We start from the raw sequence: 22,522 nt of genomic DNA on the forward strand, positions 1-22,522 counted from the left end.
TCATGGACACCTGGTCATTGGTCTTCTTGAAACTCCTTCACCCTAGCCATTGGCTGTTGCTGCAGTTTCCCTGCTTGCCTGTTGGTGCAGTGTCAATACCATCCCTTCATGTGTATTAGCCAACTGAAGTGATGTACTGGGGTGTGGCACTTGAAGCCAACACATGTGAGATTTAGGGAGTAGCATGCTAGATACCAAAGCTACTATCTCTACTTAGAGTCCCCTACATCTTTCAGGGCACAAAATTCTTTATACTTTTTTGCTAGGAATTGGAACCAGCTCTTCTGATAGTATTATACATGAAAGACTAGTATCTCATCCAGAAAGAAATAATATCTTTGATCTACCATAAAATTAGAATGTACCATTGAGTGTTATGGATCTATCAGAGAATTGCAGGCTTTTGAATTTTAAAACTGAATCATACCAAATATATTCCTCCATTTGAGATAGAACTGGAATTAAATTAGATAATCTTTTCTTGGGGGCATTCATTGTGACTGTGATTCTATTAAGTTTCTACTAATTCTTCCTTGTTACTTCCCATGGCCTTACATATATAAAGTAGTTTTTTTTTGATAACAGGCAGTAGCATTCAAACTTTTATTATTGTTTAACCATATAGAGTTAATAGTTCTTGACACTCCAAATATGATACTCTTATGGGAATAAACAACTAAACTGAAAGGTTGCATGATCTCTAAGGATTCTTTATGTTTGAACAACGTTATTGCATACAAGCAATTATAATATCTAGCAGTTGTTTCTGAATTATTGACATAAGAATGGCCTGGGCAAAGTTCAGAGAGCTCTTACTTCTGCTGGTGACAAAGCGCTTCTCACTCAGAGTAAAAGGCAGACTGTATGATGCATGTGTACAAACAGTCATGCTGGATGGCAGTGAAACATGGGCCATGACTGCTGAAGACATGCGTAAGCTTGCAAGGAATGAAACCAGTATGCTCCGCTGGATGTGTAATGTCAATGTGCATACTAGACAGAGTGTAAGTACCTTGAGAGAAAAGTTGGACCTAAGAAGCATTAGATGTGGTGTGGAAGAGAGACAACTGCACTGGTATTGTATTAGGCGAAAATGGATGAGGATAGCTGTGTGAAAAAAGTGCTGATCTCTAACTGTGGAGGGAACCCGTGGAAGAGGTAGATCCAGGAAGACATGGGATGAGGTGGTGAGGCACAACCTTCGAACATTGGGCCTCACCGAGGCGATGACTTCTGACAGAGACCTTTGGAAATATGCTGTGCGTGAGAAAACCCAGCAAGCCAAGTGAGACCTAAATCCAAGGCCTCTGCCAGGGGTGTAACCAGCCCACTTATGCATGTCTTTCCTTCATTGGACACTAAACTCTGCTTGCAAAGACCTGTTGAGGCAAATGAAATCGAAATCGAAATCATATTCAATGACTGGCATCCGTGCTAGTGGAGTGCTAAGAGCACCATTCGAGCGTGATCATTACCTGAGCAGCTGACTGGCTTCCATGCCGGTGGCACATAAAAATCACCATTTGAGTGTGATCGTTACCAGCGTCACCTTACTGGCACTTGTGCTGGTGGCACGTGAAAAAACGTTTGAGCGAGATCGTTGCCAGTGCTGCTGGACTGCCTCCTGTGCAGGTGGCATGTAAAAAACACCATTTGAGCATGGCTGTTGCCAGTACCGCCTGACTGGCCCTCATGCCGGTGACACACAAAAGCACCCACTACACTCTCGGAATGGTTGGTGTTAGGAAGGGCATCCAGCTGTAGAAACTCTGCCTGGTGCAGCCATCTGGTTCGCCAGTCCTCAGTCAAATTGTCCAACCCATGCCATCATGGAAAGCAGACGTTTAACAAAGGATGATGATGATGATGATATATATATCAATTAACAAATTAGTGGCAAAAGGAGTTACATAGTTACTTTCATCAGCTTACAGCTGTTTCTGCAATGAGTAAACTTTCACTCAGAGCTAAGTTCCAATGCAACATCTTAAAATCTTCTACTGACCTGATGGTTTACTGTAGACACTAAGTATATTAAGTTATAATATCTAGTCATTAGTATTGCTATAGCTAAGCAGAATCACAAAATATGTGTGTGTGTGTGTGTGCGCGCACATGTATGTTTGTGCATTTGTGTAAGAAAATTTGTTTTTTATATTATGTATATTCTTTGTGTTTAAATAAGCTGAAAAACATCAATAATGTTTTTTGTGCATATTGATAATTTAGGTGTTGTAGGATTAAATAGATTTCTTTTATATAGGTTTAGTCTGTAGAATCTAAATATTCAAGTAATACATTGTAGTTATTGTGAATTTACTAAAACTACTAAAGTTACTAAGAAAATGAATATATATATCGATATTAATGCAAGAAAAATAATGTTTGTGCTACATTTCTGTTAATTCCCTTGAATTTTGTTAAAATTTGTATTTAGGCCATGTAGAACAGAATCAGAATTGTAGATAAGAGGTTAGTGTTAACATATTTAAATACAGTGAGCATAACAAATTTAATTAGAAATGATTGAAATGATTATGCACATAATTAATTATAGTTTTGATGTTTAGTGTGTTAAATATGTTAACACTCACTTAATTATTGCTTATTATGTGAATAGCGTCTGAATATTCATCTGTGGTGATTTAATGTTTTAAATATGCTAAATTTTCATGCCTACTTATGTAAAAAAAAAAAAAAGGAACATCAACTGGCTCAATAAAAGACATATATGATTGTGCTGTGTGTGTGTGTGTGTGTGTGTGTGTGTGTGTGTGTGTGTGTTGTGATAATAAAATTATCTTCTAGATCTGAAAGCGACTTTTAAATTTGTATTTTTAGGTGCACTGGAAACCTTCTATTGATGGGTCCAAAGTATCATTGACATATGTTAGCCCTTGTGGACAGAGTGGTTTTCCAGGTGAACTGACCATCACCGTGACCTATGAACTTACTGATGACAACTGTCTCAAAGTTGACTACATGGCTACCACAACAAAAGCAACACCAATTAATCTTACCAACCATGCTTATTTCAATCTTGGTGGACATGTAAGATTTTTTAATCTTTATTTCTTTTTTATTTTTGTTGTTGTTTTTAAAGAGTAGAAAAAAAACATAGAGTTTATTGGAAGAGAGACTCAATTTGTTCAGTCAATAAGAAGCTGGTCTATCAGCATAAAAACTGATGGAGTGCATCCTGTTATTGGTATTGTGCTGTGTACCACCAATGGTTCAATGTAAATAGCTACCATAAGAGATACAGCTCACTGTTGTAAATAGCAGAGTAATACATAACTCACTAAGGTTTCTTTAATTGCAAATATTGAGCCCAAATCCTCCCATAAGATGTATATCTTTTCTTACTTAAATCACTAGTACACGAATAAAATCATGAAATACCACCACCACCACCACCAACACCACCACCAGTAGTAGTAGTAGTAGTAGCAGCAGCAACAACAACAGTGCTGCTATCGCTGTTATTTATGAAAAGATTCAGAGTAAATGTAATTCAGTCAGATTTGACTTCTTAGGAGAGTTCAAAGAAGAGTTTGATATAAATTCAATTGTTTCAGGGTGAGGAAGGGACCTTGCTCTCCATCTGAGACTAAGAAAGACTACTGGGTTAGAGGCAAGTAAATAATGAAGGAATTGAATTGAAAGGGTAATGTTGGAATGTGAAGTGTGGACAGAGAGAGGTGGGTGACTTGAGAGATTCAGAAGTCTGGTGTGTAAGGTGAGCAAAAGCGAAGGAAATTAGAATTGGAGAAGGAAGGTAAAACAAGCCAATCCATTAAGCCAAGTGAAAGGAAAAGGTCATATTCAGATAAAGAGAGGACAAGGTGGAAAACAGTAAGTAAAGAGAACAGGTGACAAAAAGCAACCACACTTGGTGAGCTTAATTGTCTTTTCATTGTGAGAAGAAGAGATTTCATTACAAAGAGTTACTGAGTTGAAGAAACATGTGTCAGAATTCAACTTAACCAATAACAACTTCAGAGTCTTTTATTCTGAGTTCAAATATTTCCTTGGGTCAATCTGGCCTTCTATAATAATAAATATAAAATTCTGCCTGTCTGTCCATCCAGGACCCCTGTATCTCAGTCTACATTTGCCCTACATAGGTATATACTTATTTGGAACCAGGATGATCCCAGGAATGAAAATCTTCCCTTCATTTGGTACTTGAACATCCAGTATTGGGATCAGGTCTGGAAGAGGATTTGTTATATGCTAACAGTTAAAAATTCAAATTTTAAAATAACTCCAAAAATTTGTAAACTTACAAGTTTTTTTATTTAAACTGAATTTAAAGTAATACCATATTGGTTGGGCACCAATAAATGCTTTATTATTATTGGTCTCTTTAGTTTTGGGCCACAAGCCCAATTAGCCCTCCACAGGAGCTAGCTTAAAAGTCCACTCAGAGTGCAGTTTTTAAGCTAGTTTATTCATAAAGAGCAACTTATTCATGGATTGTTAAACTCATATGATGTTTGATTTTACTTACAGCCTTGAGATTGAACCCTATTGGAATAAAAGTGTTTCAACAAAAAACTTGCAGTTGGTTTAGAAGAGGAACACATAGAAAACTAACTATGTTTTTCACACTTGAGGCAGCAGTGATATTACAACATACATCTGGCTCTAAAACAAGATTAATTCATGTGACCAAAACTTTTAACAATGTGTTTCCTTTTATTTTCAAAATAATCAACAATTTTATAGGATTTACCAAAAAAAGTATCTTTTTATATATATAAATAAACTAGTGTTTTAAACACAACTTAAAATGTTTACCTACTAAAATATCACTTATCATGCATATAATAACAAAATTTCAGTCAGGGTTTTAATTTGGATACGATCACTAAAATACATGATTGTAGGTGAGTTAGAAACATGGAACCAGAGGTAGTGTCAAAAATTAAAATGATTTGAAACATATTTCTAAATTCTCTATCCTTATCCTAGTTTTCAAACTCTAACTATAAATTCGAATGTTTTAAATGCAGCTGTCCAAATTCATTTATATGAATTTTTGTTTGTCCTAAAGATTCTGTATAGTCTTCATTTAGTCATTAAGTAGTTTTATAGACTGGGACACATCGTAATTTACTTTATCTACAAACACAACACAAAGTTTCTGAGAGTATTCGCAAGTATGATCTATGGTTCACTTGCTAAAACCTTTTATTTCTTAACTACTACACTTGTAAGTAATGAAATTCATATTGTCATAATCTTAGAAACCTCTCCTGTGGTAAGTAGCTTGCTTACCAACCACATGGTTCCGGGTTCAGTCCCACTGCGTGGCACCTTCTACTATAGCCTCGGGCCGACCAAAGCCTTGTGAGTGGATTTGGTAGACGGAAACTGAAAGAAGCCCGTCGTATATATGTGTGTGTATATATATATATATATATATATATATATATATATATATATATATATATATATGTATATGTGTTTGTCCCCCTAGCATTGCTTGACAACCGTGTGTTTATGTCCCCGTCACTTAGCGGTTCAGCAAAAGAGACCGATAGAATAAGTACTAAGCTTACAAAGAATAAGTCCCGGGGTCGATTTGCTCGACTAAAGGCGGTGCTCCAGCATGGCCACAGTTAAATGACTGAAACAAATAAAGAGTTACTAGTTCATTAGATGATGTATCAACAACTGTCACTTTCATGCTGTTTTATTTATGTTTTTATGGCATGGTGAAAGGGGAACTGGTGCAGGAGCTCCCAGTCAGATGAAGAACAAGAGCAGAAAGTCATGATTTATGAGTTGCTGCTAACCACTACTTTGATTCCTTTAAGGAGCCAAGCTGGAAATCAAGGGTTGCTAATGAGTTTGCCAACAAATAGAACAACTCCTTGAAATATTACTAATGGGGCCAAGCCCCTGTTGTATCTGGTAGATGGTCCCTTGTTGGAAAACCACTTCCTTCTGCATTTTCTCACAAGCAGTGATACTACACAGAAGGTGCAGTAAGAAGTAGCATATCAAGATATGGAGTTATACACAGGTCAGAGATCTCATCTGAATACTTGCTAGAGATGGTGTTAGACCAGGAGATAGTTTAAGTCTATCACTTAAGCCAGCTTTTGTAGGAGAGGTTCTTCAATGTATTTATTTTGTTAACCTAAGTGGAGTGGTATCTACTGTAACTCTTTGGTGTTTGTCATTATTTCCATCAGTCCACTATCTTCTTTTATTCACTTAATATTGTTAGCAGCTCATAAAGTTTATTTTAGGGATCTTCAATATTTAATTCCCCTTACATGTATTAGTGAGATTAGGTCTTGACCAGTCTTCTTTTTTAAAATGTGATGTTACCATTGGGAAATAATGTGAAAAATATGATTGAAGATGCTTCAGTGAAATTTTAACTGGAATGAAGATATATTGGAGAGATCATCATCATTTAACTGTCCATTTTTCATGCTGACATGGGTTAGATAATTTGAGAGGATCTGGCAAACTACAGGGCTACATCTAATGTCAACTTTGGCATGATTTCTGTGGTTGGATACCTTCCTAAAGCCAATTGGTTTACTGAGTGTACTGGATGCTTTTTACCTACCACTGGCACTTGTGACATAACCAAGTAACCTGCAAGATAAGAAAAGAATAGCAAGAAGGAAACAAGAAAAAGGCAAAAAAACCCTCAACTAAATAAAGTGGAGAGTATGAGAAGAGAGAGAGAGAGAGAGAGAGAGAGAGAGAGAGACAAGTCTGTCATGTTATACAAGTGATACAAAGCTATCCTGCATTATATAGGGATGGATGGAAGTAGCTATTAAGAAATAATGGTGATGATGGGATGTCATAGCATCTTGAGATACAAGAAGGTGAGTATAAAAGAGGAAAATGAAAAATATAAGAACTTGTATTCTTTGATATTTAGAATGCGACATTTTAGTATTAATTGTCATCAAACCTAATTCTATGCTTGTACACTGTGTGCAATGACTTTGGTATCAGCTGTGTTGTTAACAGAGATAACAATAAAGTTAATCTATAATTCCATTCACTCAATAAGCATCTTAAGGTTACATTCATATTTTCACTGGGGTAACAATACTACACCTTCACATGGTGACATATAGATTGTATATATTGATCACAGAAAACAAATCCATAGTATACCTTGATTTCTATGATGAAAAATCTATAATGTATGTCATTTATTTTGATCACTATGATACAGTTCTATGATTATGTCTGATTTAACACAAGTCTATGATTGTATGTCTGTCATTTATATCTTTGCTTTCTAAAATTTCTTGGAAACAAAAAAGAAAGTTTACTCTTCATTTAATATACTGTAAATATTTATTTTTTAATAGGGAATAGGTAACCTTTCAAAGCATTGGTTAATTGTTCCTGCAGCTCATTACCTACCTGTTGATAAAAACTGCTTGGTAACAGGTAAATATTCCTCCTCTGATTACTAAATACTTATGAAATAAATGACTTACACAGAAAGACTGGTGGTTTTTTTTTTCTTTTGTTATGTGTATCAGATGATGAAGTATTATGACAAGTGGAAAGGCACTATATTGGAACAGATATGTTTAACCTATGTAATTATGAAAAGGTAGACACAAAAAGATGATCACAATGATATCAATTTAATGTACTATAGCTTTGTGGTCACTTGGAGCCTCTTTGTGGTCACTTGGAATGCTAGAAAAAGCAGAATCTTCCTCAAATCACGCCCACTCTCTTTAATGCATTATATCAGTAAAAGATAGTATGGTCACAGCTAGAAGGCTCAATCAAGACAGACGTGGAGTTAACCTACTGCTTTTGAATCTATATAACTTTATGGTAATTGTTTGCACATACTTTACATTAAGCAATCCCATTTACAGATGGTCCTTGAAGGATAAGCATTTTAATCTGAGTAATAAAATCACAGCTGCTAACTTTTATAGATCTGAAATACAATTGTCTTTTTTATAATGTAATTTATATCCGGTGTGGCTGATTTTACTCTAATTTAAGCATTTTTACAAACTTTTCAAATCTGTGTATTCTGAAAATTCTTCTTTCCACATATATTTAGGAATATTTTTATATAACAACTTGATCTGAAAGAAGGTATTGTTCTCATGATCTTTGCATGTTTTCAAGGACCAGTAAGATTGATATGGTTTCACAGATTTCCATCGATGGCATAAAGACTTGCCAAAGAAATTTCAGAGAACTGAAGTTCTATGTAGGATTTGGTTCTGTGGTTAGTGTGGGACCAGGGAGATGTGGTGGACACAATATGGCTGGTGGGAGAAGGAGAGAGTAGTGAGTTGGGAGTGTTTCAGTAGATGTAGCATGAATCAGACATTTCCAAGGAGCAAAGACCACTTTTTTAGCAGTAGAAAAGGTAGAGACAAGAGACAGCATATCTGTGGGCCAGAGGTTGAAGTATGTCGGTAAACAAGCCATGCTTGTATATGATAAATGTTAACTATCTCATGGACCGCATAAGTTCAGTAAACTAATGTTCAGCCATAGTTTTTGTAGTGTTAATGTCATCAGATACTCTTTTTCTTGTTTCAGTCATTTGACTGCGGCCATGCTGGAGCACCGCCTTTAGTCGGGCAAATCGACCCCAGGACTTATTCTTTGTAAGCCTAGTACTTATTCTATCAGTCTCTTTTGCTGAACCGCTAAGTTACGGGGACATAAACACACCATCATCGGTTGTCAAGCGATGTTGGGGGACAAACACAGACACACAAACATACACACATGCACACACACATATATATATATATACGACGGGCTTCTTTCAGTTTCCGTCTACCAAATCCACTCACAAGGCTTTGGTCGGCCCAAGGCTATAGTAGAAGACACTTGCCCAAGGTGCTACACAGTGGGACTGAACCCAGAACCATGTGGTTCGTAAGCAAGCTACTTACCACACAACCACTCCAATACTTTATGAAGACAAAATTCCTGGAAGATCTATGTCCTAGTTTCAGATAAATTCAAATCTACAGTAGTGGAGGAATAGTAATTTGGCATTAATGTTCTACATATATACACTATATTATGTAGCTCTTTGTTTCTTATAGAGCAACAAACAATGATTTGCTGTTAGCAAACTTGTGATAAGAATTTCATCTGTTTATTAGTAAGTTATTGGCTTACAAGACTAATCTAAACTGGGAAAGTTCTATGGTAGTATGGGCAGAGGATAACAATAATATTGGATTGTAAGTTTATTACTTATCTTTTGGCAACAACTTCAGTGATGAATTTAGTGTGAAGATCATTGGAGCTCCATCATTGTTCAGTTTGTAGTGCTCTCCTATTCATTATGGCCCTACAAGTCATTACAAAGGAGTTTAAGACTGGTTTTTCATGTGAACTTCTATATACTGAAAATTTAGGGGAATTAGAGAAGAAATTCCAGGTATTGAAGCTAAACCTATAATCGTGAGGCCTTAAGGTAAATCTCACAAAGACAGATGTTTTGGTAAATAGGGAAGAAGACAGGGCTCTGTACCTTCAGGGAAATGGCTTTGCTTGATATACAGAAAAGGAATTGGTATACACTGTACTTATTGCAAGCTATGGACATACAAGAGATGTAATAGAATCACTGGCAGATTATCCAAAAGTGTAAGCTTCAAATATGGTAAATGCATTGGGACAGCTCATACAACCACATTGGAAATTGATATTTTTAAATATACTACACTAGTAGTAGTTGACAGTTTTTGTTTCATAGGATATGAAATTAGCAAGTGAGGTGGTTGCTCTGAAAGAATAGTAACAAGAGTGACAACTGGGAGGTGAAAGTTCAGGAAGCTACTACCACTGCTGATTTGTTATCCTCACATTTCCTTGAATTATTTGAATTTCAAGAAGTATTTTTTATACAGAGAAGTGACTTCAATCATTGTGTTAGAAATTTGTTCCAGTGTAGTATGTTTTCAAGAATTTATTATTAAAGAATATTTTTGAAATATCTATTTTGGCATAAATTGAATGTTGGTGAGTCCTACATGTACTGATAATTATCTTTAATTTGAAACCAATGAGTTTGTATCCTATTGGGGCAAGGAAAGTACAAATATTTTCTTATTTCATTTCAAGAACCAAATTTATATATTTTATAAACTGTTTCATGTATATCAGTAGTAAACAATAGAATATTTCATTTTAAGTTGTTTGTTTTTGATTTGCAGAATTGAAAATTTTAATGCCTTAAACTCTCTTCCTTTCCATTCCAGGAGAAATTCGACCTGTTGATGGAACACCTATGGATCTAAGAAAAAAAGTTCTTCTGAGTGAAAAATTCAAAGAACTTCCTGATGGTTATGACCATACATATTGCTTTGGAAATCTTGAGAAAAAACTGATAGCTTTGTAAGTAAACATTGGGTCATCCCATAAATAATACGGTTTTTTCAATTGCATGGACTAAAAGTTGGAGGGGGATGGGATAAACTACCTGCATCAACTTACTATAAAATCAGGTAGTAATTTTACCTTGTATTTATTTTTAGTGCAAGTTTTGAAGAGTGCAGTTCAATTTTAAAAGTTATTTTTTTCAAAGCTATAATGAGAGTGACAAAGGAACATATTTTGCATTATGAGTTCTGTAAAGGCAACAATGCAACAGAAAGTGCGAGGAATATTAATGCAGAATATGGGGATTGGACAGTGTCAATGGTGGTTCCAGAATTTCTGAACCAGAAACTACAGCCAAGAAGATAAGTCTCATCCTGGAAGATCTGTAAAGCTCGATGAGGATGGCCTGCAAACCTTGGTGGAACAAAATCCCATCATAACTATTGAGGAACTAGCAGAGAAGCTTGGATTTGATCATTCAACCACTCATTGACACCTGTATGCCTTTGGAAAAGTCAGCAAATTGGGTCAAAGAGTTCCTCACAAACTTTTCGAGTCTAATTGCATGCAGAGAATGAATGTGTGCTCTTCTTTGCTGTCATGTTTCACAAACGTACCTTTTTTGGACCGAATAGTCACTGGTAACAAGAAATGGGTTCTCTACAAAAACGTCAAGCTCTGAAGACAGTGGGTACGGAAAGGAGAAATACCAGCACCCCAGGCTAAAGAAGGTCTTCACCTATGTGAGGTGTTGTTATCTGTTTGGTGGGATATGAAAGGTTTAGTTCACTTTGAACTTTTAAACCCAAACCAAACAATAAGAAAGATCTATGGCAAGCAGCCTAAGTCAGCACTAGAGAAAAATCCCAACCATCTTTGGTTTCAAGATGAAAGGTGTTCTTCCATTAGGATAATGCTCAGCCACATACAATGAGGATGACACTCCAAAAGCTGGAGTAGTTTGAATGAGAAATGATGTCCCGCCCACCATATTTGCCAGACATTGCCCCATCTGATTATAATTTATTTTGCAGTCTTCAGAATCATTTGGATGGAAAAAATATGAATTCTGTAGATGAAGTCAGAACAGTAGTGGAGGAGTATTTTTTGTCATGGACAAGTGAATTTTGGAAGAGGGGCCTTGGAAGTCTACCAGATAGATGGAAAAGCATTGTAGAAAATGAAGTGGAGTATATTTTAGATTAAATAAGAACTTTGTTTATCTTAATTTTGAAAAATAAAAGAAGCATTAAAAAAACCCATTATTTATGTTTGGAGAGGCTAAGTTATATAAGTATGGAAAAAATGGCATTGATATTTTTTTTATAATGTGTTTATACACTGTGACTTGGTGTCGGCACATTCATGCACAGAGTGAGTTTATTTGTGCATAGGTTCAGGTGACAGTGGAAAACAAAAGTTAGATACTGCAGCTGTGGCCTAACTTTTAAATAAGGCACTTTGTTATAAGCAAAACCACTAAAGAGACGACCAGAAAATATTAAAAATACTCTCACATATATGAATAAATAAAAAAAAATCAATATTGAAGTGTTGAGTAAGAGAAAACTATATGCGAATGAATTATTTATTAGAAATGTTAAGAGCAACCATAAAGAAACAAAAAGCCTATCAGAAAAAGCAATACACTTGAGAATCGTATCATGCTTCATTCTTCAATTTTTTCCTCTTCCTTCAAAGCCTTAAGTGGAGAACCAAAAGGAACTTCGAAATGTTGATTATTATTATCTTCGGGAAGATACTAGCATCATAGTAGAAATATGAAACATTAATAAACTTCTCTTTATACTTCAATATGTTTATATAGCAAGTTATTAGTTGGCTGTTGGTAGCAAGTGGTTGTAATGACAGGGCCAACTGCTTAATGAGTCATAGTAATCCTTAACTTGCATCCAGTTATAGAGGCTTTTATTTTATTCACTATATTGAACCTTCAATTATGTATTGTTATTTCTTGGTTAGTTAAATATCCCTTTTTAACCCTTTAGCATTCAGATTACTCTGTTAAATGTAATGCTTATTTATTCATATTGTTTTGAATTAATTATGCATTATCTTGTAGCTATGAAATTTCAATTGATGTGACTGTTTATTTTTAGAATGACATTATAGGGTAGGTGTGAGAGACCAAATCTGGCCAGTTTGAATATAAAACAGGTAAAACATTTGGGCTGGATATGGCCGGTTTAAATGCTAAAGGGTTAAACTATCTATTGTTATACCTAGTCTCCTCTCTGGGAGTTATTTACCTTATAACAAAAGGCTGCACTAAAGTTGTATCTAATAGTTTAATATGAAACAGCTGAAGAACATATATTTCAGTGAAATAATGAATAATGTGTGACCTAAAAGGAAGTTGGTCATTATCCAATGTAGTTTTAAATGTTTTTAAATATGGTAAAGTTTGATTTCAGGGAAATTTGGTTGCTGTTTGTAGTAGACCAAGCTACCACATAGACTCCATTGTTACTTGCTTGATAGTAGTTGTAGCAATAGTAGTATATAAAGCGTATATTTTTTAGATATAATTAGTTATAGTGGTATTGTAATCTAGAGATATAGTGTATCTAGAACTACAGCATCTGATGTGTCCTGCTGCCAAGGCAATAGAGTTTTATTTGAAGGAGATTTAACTGCTATTTCTTACATATCTGTTAATGGCATAGACTTCCACTAGCTTAATGTAAACTTTGAGATAGATAGGCATCAGTGAACTGCTGCCTTAGATAGTATTTATATCAAAGGCAGATTAAACTGTATGTTTCATGTTTTACTATACAGCAGTGAATCTTTGAACAGTAAAGCCAGAAATATTGTGGCTGTTGATGAAAAGTTTAATATGAATGATAAGTCATTCATTTTAAAGTTGGTTGTTGTTGGTCATTAAATGTAAATTTGTTTCAGCTTGATGCCAACATTCAGCAAGTAGACTTTCAATCAAAAGTTTTTTAAGGTTATATAATATGACATCATCTTATGAGTCCTTCTGTTTTTGATATGATAGGGTTTAATTTGAAAGAGTTGTATTCTTTCTTTTATTCTTTCACTAGCTTCAGTCATTGAACTGCACCCCTTTCATTTGATATTTATTTTAACATACTGATAATATACAAAATGCAAAATGCAGTGAGACATACATGTTGCATGATATTTCTGTTTGAATATACCAATTCTCAAACATGCTTGAGTGTTAAGGGCTTTAACCAACGTTTTCAAGAGATGATTACATTAGTATGGATTTTCAGTGTGAATGGTTGACATATACACAGCAAAGAACAAATTTGTTACAGAAGACACATGATGTCATCATAAACCATCACAATGGTTAGGCCTCTTGTATGATATAATGCAATATAAAGAATGCATAAAAAGATAGGGTATTGTATAATCATATGACATATCTATTTAAAATCATTGTTAATAGTGATTCTGATGAATTCATTTTATATTGATTTTCTTTTCAAATTATAGGGTGTGGCATGAAGAGACTGAACGAAGCCTCAAAGTTTCATCTACCCAACCTGGAGTACATGTGTACACTGGTTATTTCCTTAATGGTCCAGTAGGTAAAGACGGTGCAGTCTATAAAAAATATTCTGGACTTTGTTTGGAAACACAACACTATCCTAATAGTGTTAATGAAGTAAGTGTTTGGTTCTTTAAAAAAAAATTGTTCCTTTTCTCTATCTCTCTCATATGTTTGGGTGTGTGTGTACATGTGGCACCTTGAGCAAATGTCTTCTACTATAGCTCTGGACCAGCCAAAGCCTTGTGTGTAGATTTAGTAGAAGGAAACTGGTTATTGTTGTGTGTGTGTGTGTGTGTGTGTGTGTGTGTGTGTGTGTGTGTGTGTGTGTGTGTGTGAACATGTGTATGTTTGTATCTCCTTGTCTTTGACATAGTGGAGGCGCAATGGCCCAGTTGTTAGGGCAGGGGACTCACGGTCATAGGATCGCAGTTTTGATTCCCAGACCGGGCGCTGTGAGTGTTTATTGAGCGAAAACACCTAAAAGCTCCATGAGGCTCCGACAGGGGATGGTGGCGAACCCTGCCATACTCTTTCACCACAACTTTCTCTCACTCTTACTTCCTGTTTCTGTTGTGCCTGTAATTCAAAGGGTCAGCCTTGTCACACAGTGTCACGCTGAATATCCCTGAGAACTACGTTAAGGGTACACGTGTCTGTGGAGTGCTCAGCCATTTGCACGTTAATTTCACGAGCAGGCTGTTCCATTGATCGGATCAACTGGAACCTTCGACGTCGTAAGCGACGGAGTGCCAAGAAGAAGAGTCTTTGACAATGCTCGATAGTTGTATATAGGTATCACTATCATACAAGCAGTGACACTCATTTTTGATATTCTGCAAAAGCATGTCTGGCTATGAAGAAATATTACCTGCAAAACAGGTGGGGGTTGACAACAGGAAGGGTGTCTGACCATAGAAAATCTGCTTCAATAAACTCTGTCCAACCGTTGCAAGCACGGGTAAGACAATGGTGAAAATGATGATGATGATAATGATTGACTCAAGACAGAGCTCTTAAACTGATGAAAGAAGTGAAATCTGATCTTAGGAGGTTGAATGTTGTGAAGGAGATGACAAGGGATTGCAGCAGGTGTTAAGATACCGTACTGAAGGAGACACACGTGACTGATGGAAAAATGAAGTATGGAAAAATAGGTATAAAAATGATGATAATGGTGATGAAAGAGAAAAATTATTATTTACTCACTGATAAAGCTGCTATTACTTTATTTGCATCAGAAGTGTATTTTTTGAATGACTAAGAAACTGCATCTTTCATAATAAGCTTAAATTGGAACTGTTCTATACTAAATCCTTTAAAATATTTTAGTATTATTCTGAGTATTATTTAGTAGTATTCTCAAACCCAATTGGAATTAACTTTGTCTTTCATCTGTCTGGTGTTACTAAATGTTAGGTTTGTTTAAAAATAATTGCAGTTTTCATTTCTAAATTTTGATGTTTATTTTGGATTAAACTTTTTTTTAACTATGTTCATGTAACATACCATTTTAAAGAGCAAATTCTATATATTATATATGTTATTATTTTTTTTAAATATTTTAATACATAAACAAATAATTACACCCTTTCTGGATAGGGTTATCTGCTAGGTAAGCTAAAATGGATTAGTCCTGTAAATATATAGATTTAAGATAATTTGAATGAGAGAAACAGACTTTAATTTATAATAAAACAAATGATAAGATGTGAAGTTTTGCATTCTTTAAGACATTCGTAATATAACATGACCAAAATTGATCATGGACATATTGTGCACGAAGGAGAATAGCAACAACAATAACAAAAATCTGCCAACAATTAGATATATTCTTCTTCTTTGCCTTCCAGCTCCCTGTAGAGCATAGGCTATTAGTGTATGCTTAGCAAGTCTTGTTTTGTGCAGTTATTTCTAACAGCTTCCAGTAGTCTAGAAAAAATCACAATTCTCTGAGATACAGAACCATTTTTGCTTTAGACAGGCAAGTTATTTTGTCTTCTATGTATGTTTTCAGAGTAGAGGTATATTGAATTATTGTTGGGGTGCTATACTCATGATTGTAAAATTGTGCTTTTGATTACCTCGCTGGATGATGTGCTGTGTTCTTCAGCAAAACACTCCATGTCATATTCCTCCACTCTACTCAGCTGTAAATAAGTAACTCTGCAACAGATCGGCATCCCATTCCATGGGAATTTTGTAATCTCAGTTACTTGTACCATGTGGAAACTGGGTAACAGGCTCTATAAGTCGTAGGACTTCAGATAGTATTTTGCTTTTCTTCTTGTCTTCATTGCAAGAAATATTTCTATGCTTTAGGGCTGCTGATGCTACACACACATTGGAGGACAAAACCTGGATTTAGCAGTTTATTTACAGTGTCACATCCAGAAACAAACAATAGACCCCAACCTTTGCATTGCTTGTAGGTAGCCAGCATCTATACAGAGATTAGATGTATTCAAGAATCTGCGAAATCAACAGCCTTTTTACATCACTGCTAACCCTGTATACTTGATACACAAAGAGCAACAAGTACAAGTAGCAGACAGACATGCTGTTTTGCTAGAAATAAATCTAAGCTCTCTTCTTTCTAATTAGCTATGGTGCTATTTTATTATAAGAAATATATGCAAATCCTATTCTTTCTAGCAGCGAAATGTAAATAACACTTACTTAATTCCTATTGAAAATAACCTTATTATTTCTTTTCCAGCCTAAATTTCCAAATACAGTTTTATACCCTGGGGAGACCTTTCGGCAGACAACTTGGTTCCAGTTTGGTGTTCTCAATGAAGCCCAGTACAACAGCCTAATCAGTCAATTTTAGCCATACCTGTTTAAACTTAAATCATTTATATGAGGGCAAAGAAAAACTAATTTGGTGTTTCATTTTTTTGCACATATTTAGCAGGGGTTAAAATAACTAATTTATTTAGGTTTTTCATTTTGTATACTCAAATGGCAGTAAATTTGATCTGGGTTTAATTTTTTTAATTAAAAATGGAAGATATAAAGCAAATCTATCAGTTGCCTAAATTCTGCATGTACTGTATATCGTCGTCATCGTCATCATTTAACGTCCGCTTTCCATACTAGCATGGGTTGGACGATTTGACTGAGGACTGGTGAAACCAGATGGCTACACCAGGCTCCAATCTGATTTGGCAGAGTTTCTACAGCTAGATGCCCTTCCTAACGCCAACCACTCAGAGAGTGTAGTGGGTGCTTTTATGTGCCACCGGCATGAGGGCCAGTCAGGCGGTACTGGCAACGACCACGCTTGAAATGGTGTATTTTACGTGCCACCTGCACAGGAGCCAGTCCAGCGGCACTGGCAACGATCTTGCTCGAATATGTATGTATATGTGTGTGCGTGTGTCTATAGATATATGTATATTCATTTTACACGAGCGTGCTTGTGTGTGTGTGTGGTATGAACATGTCTCTACATGTATATGTCTCTACATGTACATGTCTCCTTCAACATACACACACACACAAGAGAGAGAAGTTGCATAGATGTAGGAGGCAAAGGGTTGTGGTGGGAGTAGGGATAGCTTCCTCGAATTCCGTTGTTTTTTTCCTTTTTTTTTCACTTTCTTTTTTTTTTTTTTTATCAAGAAACATAACTAACAAATGGAAGAAGACATAGACAGGCAGACGCTGGGTGGGGGGACACACGCATGGATTGTGGATGTATCACAAGACAGAGAGACAGAGAGACATGTTAGGTAGAAGCCAAAGACATGGGAAGACGGTACCGAAATAAAAGAAGAAGAATAAGAAGAAAAGAAAGAAAGACAGAAGACACTGTAAGGAAAGTAAAAAAAAAATATATAGGTCAGACATAGACAGAAGTAAGACATGAAGAAGGAAAAGAAAATGTCCAGATTTCTTTAGAATATTTGTTGCGACATCTGGCCTGAATATGCGTAAAGGACATTCTGTTGGTCAGACTGCTCTGTTGACAAGATGTTATTTGCTAATGTGGTATATGCTTCGTCAAGTTCCTCCACTGCATTTTCTCCCATTATAGCATTGGGGTTCATCCCTTTCTCTCCTTTGGCAGACTCTCTGTATTTTCGTAAGTATAACTTCAAAGGATCGACGTAATTGTCGAAGCCCAAGGTAGACATAGCAAACAAGATATCTTCACCGTTGATGGTTTTTCGTTTCTCATGTTGACATCTTTCACTGGCCTCGCTTATATATATATATATAGTTATACATACAATACATATATTTTTTTTTCTTGTTTCAGTCATTCGAGTGTGGCCATACTGGGGTACTGCTTTGATGTTTTTAGGGAACAAGTCTGTTTTTACCGAACTGCTAAGTTATGGTAGACATAAGCAAACTAACATTGGTTGTTAAGTGGTGATGGGGGTACAAACACAAACATAGTTATATATATATATATATATATATATATCTGATATATCTGGAACCTCTATCTTGCTCAGTATATCAATCTCCCAGAAATTGCTCAGAAATTTGCAACCAGACAAATACCCACCATCAGACATCTACCATACTTTGAATGTCTTGCTTTCCTGAGCTTGGACACATTAAAGCTCTGGCATCTGGCAACTGACTTGATATGCATCCACAAGATTATCCACCATTTTACTAACAACAACAACAACCTTGGGCACCTTTTTGAATTCCATGTCTAACACTCATGGACATGCTTACAAAATCAGAAGACCGTACAGTACATATGACTTTTGGAAACGTTTTCTCATGCTCAGAATTGTTGAAGCATGGAATAAACTACCCACATCAGTTGTTAGCTGTCAGGATACCTATATACTTCAAAACTTCCATGCTTCCTGAGATTCGCCAACAGTACGTGATGCACCCCCCTTTTTTAAATGACTCATTTGCTGTTCACTACTTGTACATATTCTATGTACTATTAGAATATGTACAAGAAGTGAACAGTGAATGAGTCATTGAAAAAGGCAGTGGAGGCATCAGGTGTATTGTTCATGCAGTTTTGGCTACTTTTTGTGAGGAGTTGTAGTGTACCTGAGCATGGTATACAATAAGTTCATTATTATTACTATTTTATTATATATATATATATATGTATATGATGAACTTCTTTTAGTTTCTTTCTCCCAGATCCACTCACAAGGCTTTGGTTGACCTGGGGTTATAGTAGAAGATACTTGCTCAAGGTGCCTTATTGTGTGACTGAACCCAAATCACATAGTTGGGAAGCAAACTCGTTAAACACATGACCATGCCTGCACCTCACCATAAAACATTCCTTTAAATTTATTATTTTTAGTGCTGACATGATTTGTGTTATATCTCCATGTTAAAACTTTAGATTTTGATGTTGTTTATGCAAAACAATGAAAAATGAAGAAAATGAAAATTTTATCCTTATATATTTTTTTAAAGTATTGAAAAACTTCTTTCTGTATTTGTGTCCATTTAAAAAATGCAAATTTTTCCTTTTTATTCTGAAGAGCAAATGTAACAAATTCATATTGTGGTTGCAGTATATATGACATTGTAAATGTAGTAACTCTTTGGTTCTCTTAACTGTTTAATTGTCCTCTGCCAATATCTGTGATATTTGCTGTCAGATGAAATGATTATTCATTTTACTCTTGAGAATCACAGACAATTGAAGTCGGGGATATATCTAAGGGAGAGAACTACTTTGTTAACTGGGTTATGCCTAAAATATTCCAAAGAATCCATGCTAAGTTTAATTAAAGGAGTCATTAAAAAGTTATATACAAAATACAAAAAAACAAATCTTATGTTTTTACTGGAATCAGTAATAAAAACTACGAAAATCTAAATGACAAAACTTCATTCAATACTTATTTTAAGATTTATCCAATTCAGCTCAATTAACCCAGTTCTCACACTTAGTCTGTGATGGTTCTTTTGTTCAATAAAATTTTCATCCCAATTTTATGTAAGAATTTCTTTGTTAAAGTAATGTGCCAACCATCAGTTTAATTTGGAAAAATTTTGTTATTTAACTAAATCATTCCAAATTCCTGATTATTCTCAAAGTATGTTGAAAGATATGGACAGTATATTACAATTTATAATATAGCCTTAAAAGGATCAAATTTAAAGTCTACAAGGATATTTCTTTTATCTTCTTTGCAGTATCATGGTTGTTAATGTATATTAATGTAACATTCAGATTCTGTAAAGTAAACATGCTTGCAATTATATATATATATATATATATATATATATATATATATATGTGTATGTATGTATGTATGTATATATACACACACACATATATTTAGAAGATTGCTTGTTATGGTTGGTCAGAGAGTAACCATTGGCCACTCTGGCTGGCCATAACAAACAACCTTCTAAATATACTAGTGCTCTAATGTTTAGAGTCTGCTTCTTTTTCAGATATATGATCGATTTTATATATGTGTATATATATACACACACGCACACACCATATATATATATATATATATATATATATATATATATATATATATATATATATATATATATATAGACATATAGATATCCACACCCCATATATATATATATTGCTTCAGTCATTTCACTGTGGCCAAACTGGAGCACTGCCTTAAAAGGCTTTATTTGAAGAAATTGTCCCCAGGACTTATTCTTTGTAAGCCTAGTATTTATCACATTAGTCTCTTGGCAAACTGCTAAGTTATAGGACATAAACACAGGCACACACACACACATATATATATATATATATATATATATATATATATATATATATATATATATATATATCATCATCATCATCATCGTTTAACGTCCGCTTTCCATGCTAGCATGGGTTGGACGACTTGACTGAGGACTGGTGAAACCGGATGGCAACACCAGGCTCCAATCTAAATTTGGCAGAGTTTCTACAGCTGGATGCCCTTCCTAACGCCAACCACTCAGAGAATGTAGTAGGTGCTTTTACATGTCACCTGCACGAAGGCCAGTCAGGCGATACTGGCAACGGCCACGCTCGAAATGGTGTCTTTTATGTGCCACCCGCACAAGCCAGTCCAGGGGCACTGGCAACGATCTCGCTCGAAAATCCTATGGAAGCCAGTCAGGCGGTACTGGCAACGGCCACGCTCAAAATGGCGCATCTTATGTGCCACCCGCACAAGAGCCAGTCCAGGGGTACTGGCAACGATCTTACTTGGCTTGCCGGGTCTTCTCACGCACAGCACATTTCCAAAGGTCTCGGTCAGTAGTCATCCCCTCGGTGAGGCCCAATGTACGAAGGTCTTGCCTCACCACCTCAGCCCAGGTCTTCCTGGGCCTACCTCTTCCACGGGTTCCCTCAACTGTTAGGGTGTGGCACTTTTTCACGCAGCTATCCTCATCCATTCTCACCACATGTCCATACCAGCGCAATCGTCTCTCTTGCACACCACAACTGATGCTTCTAATGTTCAACGTTTCTCTCAAGATACTTACATTCTGACGGGTATTCACATTGACATTACACATCCAACGGAGCATACTGGCTTCATTCCTTGCGAGCTTACGTATGTCCTCAGCAGTCACAGCCCATGTTTCACTGCCATGTAGCATGGCTGTTCGTACACATGCGTCATACAGTCTGCCTTTTACTCTGAGTGAGAGTCCCTTTGTCGCCAGCAGGGGTAAGAGCTCTCTAAACTTTGCCCAGGCTATTCTTATTCTAGCAGCTACACTTTCAGCGCACCCACCCCCACTACTAACTTGGTCGCCCAGATAGCGGAAGCTATCGACTACCTCTAGTTTTTCACCCTGGAATGAGATAGAAGTTGTTTCCTGTTTGTTTACAGTCTTTATTGCACCTGAACATCTGCCACAAACAAAAACTAACTTCCTAGTTAACCTGCCTTTGATGTTGCTGCACCTCTTATGTGTCCATAGCTTGCACCGGGTACATCTAATAGAGTTACTACCTACTCCTTTTCTACATACTGAGCAGGGCCATCTACCTGAAGGGGTTTGTGTTTTATCTACCTTCCTACTTATTAGGATTTTGGTTTTAGCTAGGTTGACTCTAAGGCCCTTCAATTCTAGACCTTGCTTCCACACCTAAAACTTCTCCTCTAGTTCTGATAGTGACTCCGCAATTAGGGCAAGGTCATCAGCATAGAGGAGCTCCCAGGGGCAACCTGTCTTGAACTCCTCTGTGATTGCCTGGAGGACTATGATAAATAAGAGGGGGCTGAGGACGGAACCTTGGTGGACCCCTACCTCTACCCGGAATTCATTGCTGTACTAATTTCCAACCCTCACCTTACTGGCAGCATCTCTGTACATGGCTCGCACAGCTCTCACTAACCATTCTTCTATCCCAAGTTTCCTCATTGACCACCAGATAAGGGATCGGGGGACCCTGTCAAAGGCTTTCTCCATGTCAACGAAAGCCAGGTACAGAGGTTTATCCTTGGCTAGGTATTTCTCCTGCAGCTGTCTTACTAGAAATAAGGCATCAGTAGTGCTTTTACCTGGCACGAACCCAAACTGCATCTCATCTAAATTGATTCGCTCCCTAATTAGTTGGGCTATGACCCTCTCTGTAACTTTCATAACCTGATCTAACAGCTTGATGCC

General features: G+C 36.1%; 1 protein-coding gene across 1 annotated transcript in view; it reads left to right on the forward strand.

The window, feature by feature from the left end:
* LOC106873562 (galactose mutarotase) overlaps positions 1-19,867 on the forward strand; it is a 129,346-nt gene extending 109,479 nt beyond the window's left edge. Inside the window, exons 4-8 of the mRNA XM_014920990.3 lie at positions 2,842-3,051; positions 7,359-7,440; positions 10,254-10,389; positions 13,867-14,038; positions 16,641-19,867. Of these exons, the coding sequence (XP_014776476.2) occupies positions 2,842-3,051; positions 7,359-7,440; positions 10,254-10,389; positions 13,867-14,038; positions 16,641-16,754 (714 nt within the window). The 3' untranslated portion in view covers positions 16,755-19,867. The remainder of the gene's footprint in view (positions 1-2,841; positions 3,052-7,358; positions 7,441-10,253; positions 10,390-13,866; positions 14,039-16,640) is intronic.
* The last annotated feature ends 2,655 nt before the right edge of the window (positions 19,868-22,522 follow it).

The sequence above is a fragment of the Octopus bimaculoides genome, chromosome 6 (assembly GCF_046866305.1).
Source record: "Octopus bimaculoides isolate indiv1 chromosome 6, ASM4686630v1, whole genome shotgun sequence".
NCBI classification, from domain to species: domain Eukaryota; kingdom Metazoa; phylum Mollusca; class Cephalopoda; order Octopoda; family Octopodidae; genus Octopus; species Octopus bimaculoides.